At 40.1% G+C, this 9,429-nt stretch overlaps 2 protein-coding genes across 4 annotated transcripts in view; one reads left to right on the top strand and one right to left on the bottom strand.

Moving 5' to 3' along the window:
* Positions 1-9,429, top strand: part of lsp1a (lymphocyte specific protein 1 a) — a 42,115-nt gene that overhangs the window by 25,152 nt on the left and 7,534 nt on the right. Inside the window, exons 9-13 of the mRNA XM_082540493.1 lie at positions 4,730-4,811; positions 6,135-6,272; positions 7,507-7,602; positions 8,093-8,179; positions 8,612-8,720. Coding sequence (XP_082396619.1) covers positions 4,730-4,811; positions 6,135-6,272; positions 7,507-7,602; positions 8,093-8,179; positions 8,612-8,720 — 512 coding nt within the window. The remainder of the gene's footprint in view (positions 1-4,729; positions 4,812-6,134; positions 6,273-7,506; positions 7,603-8,092; positions 8,180-8,611; positions 8,721-9,429) is intronic.
* LOC309710751 (uncharacterized protein) lies at positions 1,303-4,723 on the bottom strand. 3 transcript variants are annotated; one of them, XM_082540495.1, is made up of 3 exons: positions 3,878-4,723; positions 3,286-3,592; positions 1,303-3,168 (listed from the first exon to the last, which is right to left on the bottom strand). In XM_082540495.1, exon 3 carries the CDS (start codon positions 2,840-2,842, stop codon positions 1,613-1,615), a length of 1,230 nt encoding a protein of 409 aa, XP_082396621.1. In that variant the 5' UTR covers positions 2,843-3,168; positions 3,286-3,592; positions 3,878-4,723; the 3' UTR covers positions 1,303-1,612. The 3 variants fall into 3 exon arrangements, with proteins under 3 accessions (XP_082396621.1, XP_082396622.1, XP_082396620.1); XM_082540496.1 differs by lacking the exon at positions 3,286-3,592; XM_082540494.1 differs by having other exon boundaries at positions 1,303-3,592.

Below are 9,429 nucleotides of genomic sequence, written 5' to 3' on the forward strand. Positions count from 1 at the left end.
GGGCTTTTTCTAAGCAGGAGCTTTGCTCATGTGTGATGACTGCAGTATTGTCAGGAGGGAGGATTCCTGGAGGTAGCCATACATTTTTTTGATCATCCTCATAAATTAAGTCTGGTACATCTTGTGTCATGGCCAGAGGTGTATAAGTTCATAAAAACCTCTGTAAAGGATTTGTACTTATTTATTACTACGTTTGTGTAGTGGTTTTAGTGCTACGGACATGTGGTTTACTACATAGCTGAAAGTTTGAATTTAACATCTAGACTTATTGACAGGTAGAAACTTTCCCTCCTTAAAATTTATTGCAGAAGTTAAAACTAAGTGACGGCTTCCAGCTATGACAACCTCAGCAGCAGCCTCTGATGTTTGCTCAGCTGCATGACATCATCAGGTCAAACCTCCTTTTAAAAGCGGGTGTTGCCCCATGATGGCGCCTCAGACATGTCAAAGTCAAAGATTCAGATGATAAATGAGTTTTTCCCTCCTGCCATGAAAGAATAATGTCAGAGCTCTTATCTGAAGCCGGGGAAAGCCAAAAAATAGGGAGGAGGATCTGCTGGATCTGCAAAGACCACAAGACAAAAACATTTCAGACAGACTTTAATTTATTCAACCGCAAATCCAGCTTTGACTCAGTTTCTGGAGCCAACGTGAGTTGGTCTGACCCAACGTTTTTGATCTTGATTATAGTGTGAACATGGAAAACTGGGAAGTTGTAAAAATGTAGACACAGACAGACACAAACTTTATTTTGCAAATGCCTCGGAGGTTCTAAAATCATCAGGTGAACCATGAGGCCAAACCTGAGAGCCACACGTTTTGAACTGACAATATAAATCAATCAAATTTTAAGGTTTAAATATAAAGGTCATATTTCAGCTTAATGAAATCCTGCTGCCATACATTCTCAGACTGGACTAGAGCTGTCACAACAATAGATTTTCACAGACCATAACTTTGGTTTAAGTGTGCGTTGTCTTTTTTGGCCAATTTATTCAAATCAACGTACAAGTGTGTGCGCTGAGAGAGTAGGGGAGACCGGGGATAGTTGTAACATTTTTGACATTTCTGTCTGTAGCTTGGAGCTCTTTTAAGGTAATGGATTCAAAATGTAATGCAAAGTATTTACATGTCTCTGCTATTAAATAGTGCAGCTATTTTCTCTGCAGCACAATTACCCATTGCATGGTATGCTCTCAAACACAAAGAGTGAAATGTTACAATTAACCCCATAGTCTGGGTTAGTTGTAACATACCCCGGGGTGAGATGTAACACAATGAAATAAGGGTACTGACAAAATCTTAAGATGTAATCTATTTTATTCAACACCTGAATGCACTTATAAACATTTATGTAGCTATTTGTGTGTTTGTGAGTGTGTGTAGGAGTGTGTGACAGAGTGCAGAAATATAGATTTTGAACATACTGTAACAAAAACTTTTCACCAACTGAATTTTTCAATAATTTTGGTTGGCCTTCATTGAGTCTTCATTGGCTCGGTGGGGATTATAACCGACAACTCTTGCCACATTTGAACATAATAATTAACCTGAAAAAATGTAGCTGTGCACCAGCTTCATCAAATGAACTGTATGTGTTTCTGTCAAGTTTTTAATCACCATCAGAATCACAGTGGTGACAGATGTATGGCTGTCCTGGAGTGCAGGCCTCATGAGCCCACAGTGCACAGGTCAGGCACTTAACCCAAGCTTCTTTTGGCTTTGAGTTATTGAAGTTTTCCATGCACACAATACAGAAATTCTCAGCAGCATCTGAGGAATCTGTGTTGTCCTGTTCAGTGTTATTCATTTTCTGATTTTTCTTTCGTGATGTGGAAAGCTTGGATTGTTTTAGGTTTGTGGGAGTGGATTTGCCTTGTTTCTGGCACAGCCTCTTCTTTGGAAAACTTATTTTCCTGCTTCTCTGGTCTGCTTCAAGGGCCATCTTAACTGGTGTATCAGTGAGTATTGCTGTTTGTTTCCTTTTTCTTCCCGTTGAAGGGGTTTTTCTAGGTCCAGCTTTTGGTAAGGGTCGCACATCTTCTGGGTTAAAGCCCAAGGAGGTCTGTGGGTTTTCATCACAGCCTGATGAGGGAGCAGCTTGGAGGTCAGTTGGGAGACTGGAGATGTGAGCATCTGGAGGAGTGGTCATGTCGTCAGCTGTAGGACTGGTGAGATGAGCAGCAATAGGAGCGGACTGTTGGTCAGCTGGAGAAATGTCCATATGGACTGCTGGAGAAGGACGATCTGTGACCTGTGATGGAGCAAAGTCACTGTCCTCAAATATGTTTGGATTGTATGGCCAAATTCCACAGCACTGGAATCCAGCCTGTATATTCTTTGGTGTAGCTGCTGCTGGAAGTGCCGTCCTGACAAGACCTGGTATTTCATATATTGTTATGGTCTTTCCTGGATTCATTCTCATCCAGGAATCACTTGCACTGTTCACCATCTTTTTCAGTGGGCCATAAACACTCCTGTCAAGTGGTTGGAGTTTGTGACTGCAGTGAGGGGGAAATGTGAGCATCACAATTCCATTGCTCTTGCAGAAGTCAATGGCTGCAATTGACAGGTGTGAACTGTGGTTATCCATGAGAAGAATCACTTTTCTTTCATTGCTGACCTTGGTGTGGTTTGCAAAGTGCTTTAAAAAGATGAGGAACTCTGTTTCTTGCATCCATCCTGACTTATTTCCACTGCCAATACTTCCTACTGGCCCATCTCTGACAAAGTGGTCTGCATAACGTATGCGTGGGAACACAAACATTGGAGGAATTGTGTTGCCAATGGCATTAACTGCACATGCAAGGGTGACCAGTGAACCTCTCTCTGCCGATGTCATTGCACCAACTTGTTTAGTGCCACGTTTTGCAATCACTCTGTCTGGGTTTTGCACAGTTGTTATGCCAGTCTCATCAATATGTCATTTGCTGTTAAGGTGTGTCTCTTTAGCACTTCATCAAATTTTTTGAAAAACATTGCTACATTGTGTTGATTAAAACTGGTGGCCCGTGCCAGACTTGTAGCCTCAGCACTTCTAATGGACAAAGTTGGGTTTCGTTTCATGTAGGCTGAGAACCAGTCTGGTCCAGCCCTTGAGAATTTGTCCCATGACTTTGGATGTTTGCATCCATGTTTCACTGCAAGCTGATATGCCAGTTCTTTTACCTGTAATTTTAATCACGAAATATGTTAGTATTTCTGATATACTATATTTTAAATTGCTACCATTACAAATTTCTAACTTTCCCTTGTCTTATCCTTTATTGCTTCCTATCTGCTTACCTCACGTGGACATAGTCCATAAAATGCATCTGCAGCTCTCATCAGGTATTCTGTTAATTCCTTCTCTTGTTCATCAGTGAAGACCTTCTTTCCACTATGGTATCCTACACGTGGGAGTTCCATTGATCCCTGCTCTTCCACCTTCTTCCTCTCTTTACAAAATCGGTGCAAAGTGACATGGCAAATGCCATACAATTTTGCCACAGATCTGGTGGACTTTCCCTGATTTCTAACATCATTTGATGCTCTCTCCAAAATACTGAGAGGCACCCCTCGGTCAGTCTGTCTTTTCCATGACCTAGGCATACTGTAATTCAAAGAAAACAAAAAAATATGAGTTAAAGTAATAGTGTGGTAAGTTGTAACATTTGCATGGTTGTTACAACTAACCCAGGCTGTTGCTGTTACAACTGACCCAGACTCCTATAGCCACGATCTAGCTCGCATTACAGCTAACACCTAAAACATTAGCACTAAAGACATGCACAGAATATATCCCCATAGACATACAAATAACATAATTTAAGTTTGATGAGTTTAACTGCAAAGCAGTTAGTGCTATTAGAAAATGAAATAAAGTCAAAAAACTTACTTTTTGGCATACAAATTAGTTTCTTTCTTCTAAAATTGTCTGTGTTTGTCGAAGGGTGCTGATTTTTCACCAGTGATAGAAGAACTGAATTGCGCATGTACAGAGTGAATCACATGATTTGAAACTTAGCCCTGATTGGAGAAATTAGAAGTGTTACAACTGACCGACGTTACAACTATCCCCGGTCTCCCCTACAGGAAGAGTTGTCACGTTTTTTTATTTTATTTATTTATTTATTTATTTATTTTTTAAAAAAAAAAATCATATTAACTGCATTATTGACACCCCCAATATCCCATTTTTCAATATATTGATTATATTGATGCCCGGGAGCGCTTTGATCTAAACATACATAAAAAATTAGCACCACCAAGTGTTAGGACGTGGTCCGAGTCCGGAAACAATGGCATGGCGACTCCGGAATGGGAAGGAGTTTCTGCCCTTCCTAATCAAATAAAAGAGTTCAAGTTTTTCAGGGACTTGTTCACAATTGAGGAAACTCCTCCTAGGTAAGATCTGTTCAAATGAGAGATCTGGAGACCTCCAGTTAAACCCGCAGATTATATCTCTCCTATTGCTTGGGAAAATCTTGGTGTGGCCCAGACGAGCTGGAAGAGTTGGCCATGGAGACTGTGCCCCCCTGTGACCCGGATAATCAGCAGCAGACGATACATGAATGACAGGATCATAAAAATAAAGTTTAGAGTTGAAACATTTTAATTAGTTTAAGGTAGTAATGCTCTCTAACATAGAAAATGTTTATTTTAAATTTAAGGGAGCAATCTATTAAAATTAATGTGACGCAGACTCCGTGTCTCCGGTTTTAACTTCCTGCTGCTTTGTGTGACTCAGTAACAGCTTCAAGAAGACGCAGCCTCTCCTCCTGACATCCAAGATCGACGACAAGCTGGAGCAGTACGCCCACGCTGTGGAGGTCAACACACACACACACACACACACACACACACACACACACACACACACACACACACACACACACACACACACACACACACACACGTCCGTGACTCTACTTGTAACCTCAAATAATTTCTCAGCTCTCCAGGTCCATCCCTCACTGTCACCAGCCGCTCCTCAAACAGCTTAATGATACCAGTATTCACTGGCAGGTCGCTTAGCATTAATATTTTATTGATTTTCAAGGTTTACCGTCTTTTTTCACTTGCTTGTTAAGACCCCACAGACTCTCCTCATGTCCACATGAAACCTCCACTCATGTTTCTGGGAGACATGACGTAACCATATTCAGTCATGACTTGTACAAAGACGCATGCAGACAGAGGGAGCATTGATGAAGCTAATGAATGTTTTCATCAGCCCCCGAACCACAACCCCCCCTCCTGCCCACAGATATCTATCACAGCCTGTTGGTCTCATTCATATCTGCCTCGCTGCAGTGTTCATTACAGGCACGGCCTCACAACAGACTGACAATTATCCTTTCTGTTGGTTAAGCGTGAGGATGGCACAAAAATAAAAAGTCATTGAGATAATTTCGGTACAATATGCGGAAAGCATTGACTCGTCAGGATAATGTTTGTGCACTAGTTGCTTCCTTCCTCTGATTTGAATTTTCTGCAAACCCTCGGGTGTTTTCCGCAGCGAGAAGCGCATGATGGTTGCTCTGCTGCAGGTTTGAAACTTTGCACTCACATTGTTTGGACTCAGCTGGGGGCAGCAGCAGCTGCTCTGACCCTTTTTGTGCAGCGGCCACAAACCTCGGCAGCACCTGGGCGATTACATCACCCGCACATATTTTCAATTGTGCGTGTAAAACGGATGCATGACAGGAAAACGTGGTGATCCCAGCTTTTTATTTTTATCTTTCCATTCCTCGTTTTCCTTTTCACCTCAGGTGGTTCCCATGCTGATTTATAGACTGCAGCACAAGAACAGGTTTAACAAAAGAACATAAATTAAAGGTTTGCAGGAGAGAGAATATTCTCACCATAAATCTTTTAGATTGAGATTACACCTGTGATTCACATAAATCTGCCTAAACGATGTCATTTATATAAACCACAATTTGAATGCAGTTAGATGTATATTGCAAAGAAACATAGCATTCCAGCTTATTCTAGCAAACGTTTTTAACAAATACACCCTCTCTGAAATAAATTCTAAGGTTTTAAATATCAGGACATGATAATAAGATAAGATGTCAATAAGATGATGTTCATCTTTCAGCCTTGGATGCTGCCACTTGTTGCTAACTGTGAGGTTTGTCTTTGTGCAGAACTCTCAGGAGGCTCGGGCAGTGAAGGCATCACTGAATGACCTGCCCCAATCACCTGAGGTTGTCGCTTCCAAGAAGAACCTGTTTGAGGCTGGAGAGGCCTGGAGCCAGAGTCCCAGCAAGGGAGCCACCTGCAAGGTGAGAGGAAACAATCTAACGGGGTACCTTTAGATTTCTGCTTTGTTTTACATTCATGTAAATGCATGTAAAGCTATGATCTGTGGTATGTAGTTAAAGCAGAGCCAGTTTGACCTAAAAGGAACTTCTCTTGGTCATTTTAATAGGTAATCACAAGCTTTTTAGGGGGTTTAAGGATGACCATAAAGTTGCTAGCATCACATTAAAACACTGCACTTTAGAACCAAATCCCTTTTGCTTCACCCGATCATGCTGTTTTTCTGCATGTGCTTGTGGAGGATTATTGAAATTTTTACCCATTTAAAGCCTCTTTGATCGTCATGTTTGTCTGACCTAACGGCTAAAACCTCACGTGTTTATTTAAAGTCTGGCAAACAGATCCATCCTCACCTGTTTCATATGTTCTGTTTTACGGGAATTCTTTGATGTGAACGGTCAAACAGGCGCTTGTTAGTGAAACAGAGAGCGGTTATTATGGGCTAAAAATAATTTGTCCAAGCTTTGATTTTTCTCAGCAGGTCATGAAGAGAAAAGCGAAGAACCAAATTAAGGGAGATATATTTATTTATCAAACACATATTATGGATATTACAAAGGAGTTTTCATCGAATTTATTCTGCAGGTCCAGCACTGACTGCAATTTAATTACACCAATTAAACATTTTATATCTTAAAAAGAAGCAAAATTACTGCTAAAGTGAATTGAATTGTCATTTTTAATTTTTTATACTATATTTTTAATATGTATAATAATCACATTTAATTTTATCCACCCAAGGAAATTAAAAAAATATATATTTTTTACTTTAATTTTATATTTAAAAAGTCTAATACATTAACAATTTCATAAATGAAAGAAAATTAATGTATTTTTAAAGATACATTACATAAAAAATGTAATCTATTAAAAATAATACTTTAAAAAATGTAAACAGGCCATAATTTAAAACTTTTGTATTTTACTTAATTTTTCATCTATCTTTTCTTCATATTTTCTTATCATCATCATTATTATTTAAATATATTGCTGTATTGAAGGTTTATTATGCCTCTCCCTTTGAGGCATGTTTTGCCTCCACAGAGCAGGACGCTGTTATCCAGCTAAATGAACCTAGTTTGCTTTAATGAAAGTGCGGAACAACTGAATAAACAAAGTTAAATACTCAACTAAACATCTGAGTTTAGCTGAAGATGAAAGTGAAACGTTTCATCCTGTTTGTGCTTCATCAATCAGGACACTGAGGGTCTGAAGGTGGGCGTGGCCAATCTGATCAATCAGTGGGTGAAAGGCCCCTCAGACGGCAGCAGACAGCTGAGCAGCAGACCCGCTGTAAGTCACATTCACTCTAACAAGAGTGGTTTCAGATGTTAATGATGCTTCTGCAGTTTTGTTTGGCATTCACAGGCTGCGTGATTGTCCTTTAAGCTGTTTTTTATGTATTCAAAGGAAATCTGTGTGTGTGTGCGGTTTTAAGGAAAAGAGCAGCTGCACTAAACTCGCCTCTCCTGTGTAATAGCTGAGCTCACAGTGATGCGTTCAGGTGCAGTTTGCGATGTGAGGTTTCCCTCTAGTGGCAACGTCAGAGATAACTCTATATAACAGGATTTCTCCATTTCCTTTATCCTAAAAATGTAAAATAAATCAGGAAATTACATAAACAATTCAATATTTAGAAACGACTAAGAAAAAAAGCAATAAAAGTATGTCTTTTCCTTTTTTATGTAAGTGGAATGCAAATCAAGAACAGCTAGATTTATTCAGTCTATGCACCAGATTTCATGGAAGACTCCTGAGCCATGTTTTTTAAAAAACAAAACAGGATCTGAGACCCGGAGATGTGATGCAGAAGAAGAACATGTGGGAGGTCATCGGAGACTCGTCGGGGAGGCCCGGACAAAACATGAAGGTATAAACATAGAATACAAGCACAGAAGAGTCTTAAATGTAAAGTAAAGCTCAATTAAGAATAATTTCTTTGCATTTACCTCGCTTCTTTTGTTATTGTGTACATCAGAAGTGTTCATTGTTTGGTCTATATAACACTGGAAAAGGATATTTAATTTAAAAAAGTCCCTTTCACAACTTCACGGTACAGTTATCTGATGCCTGAGTTAGTCAGTTTTCTCATTTTAGAGAAACTGGCACATCATTCCTCATCTAGTGTGCTTTTTATAAGGGAAGAACACTTCAGAGGCCTCCACCACTCTCACCTGGTGGAGGAATCATTTTTTAAAAATGTCATCAGTGATGGTGATATGAAAATCTTGACCTGGATTTTCATCTTCAGATTTCTAATCTGTAAAAAATATTCAAAATGAGCTCTTGCTTATCTCCTCAGAGCTCAGCGGCTAATAAAAAGTACAAATTTGTCGTCACTGGACACGGCAAATATGAGAAGATTCCTGTGGACGACGAGAACGAAGGGACGTTCACCAATGGAAAGTCGGGTAAGATCACAGACAAGGAAGTAAAAGACTAAGAGCTAGCTGTCTCTTAAACTGTGTACCACCGTTCCTACAGATATGATGACACAAAGTCCTCTGAGTAGCAAGATGGTAAGCACTCTGTTCTTACTCTCAGTGGTCACCATCTTGACTACAGAGCACAAAGGGAGCCTGTTTTCAGATTGGATTGCTTGGTTCAGTGACTTTCATTAGAGAATTTGCTGGCAGAACAAAATTAGTAGCATTTTTGTATTTAATATATGTGCAGTGTGCAGCCCTGGCAGTTTAAAGTTTATTCTACATCAAAGCATCATTAAACTCTAAGCATTGATTCCACTATGATGCCTGAACCATCTGGCGAGCTGGCTGATGCATGTAAGCGTGTGAATCAGGGTAAAGGGTAAACTGCTGATCTGTTGTGATGTTCAGAAGTGTCTTTCAGCTTGTGATCAGCAGGAAGCTGTTTCAGCTTGTCTCTTTTCTTCATTCAATTCATTGCATGACTTAAAAATATACTGATGTAATAATAATGTATACTTTATTGATCCCCGTGGGGAAATTCCTCTCTGCATTTAACCCATTCACTCAGTGAAGCAGTGGGCAGCCACTGGGTGCCCGGGGAGCAGTGTGTAGGGACGGTACCTTGCTCAGGGGTACCTCAGGGGAATCGAACCCCCAACCTTCATGGGGCCACCACTCTACCTACTGAGCT

The sequence above is a fragment of the Aulonocara stuartgranti genome, assembly GCF_965226115.1.
Source record: "Aulonocara stuartgranti genome assembly, chromosome: 7".
NCBI lineage: Eukaryota > Metazoa > Chordata > Actinopteri > Cichliformes > Cichlidae > Aulonocara > Aulonocara stuartgranti.

Bases quoted from the DNA above. Each gene is read 5' to 3' on its own strand.
- LOC309710751 (XM_082540496.1), bottom strand. From the start codon at position 2,842: ATGACATCGGCAGAGAGAGGTTCACTGGTCACCCTTGCATGTGCAGTT.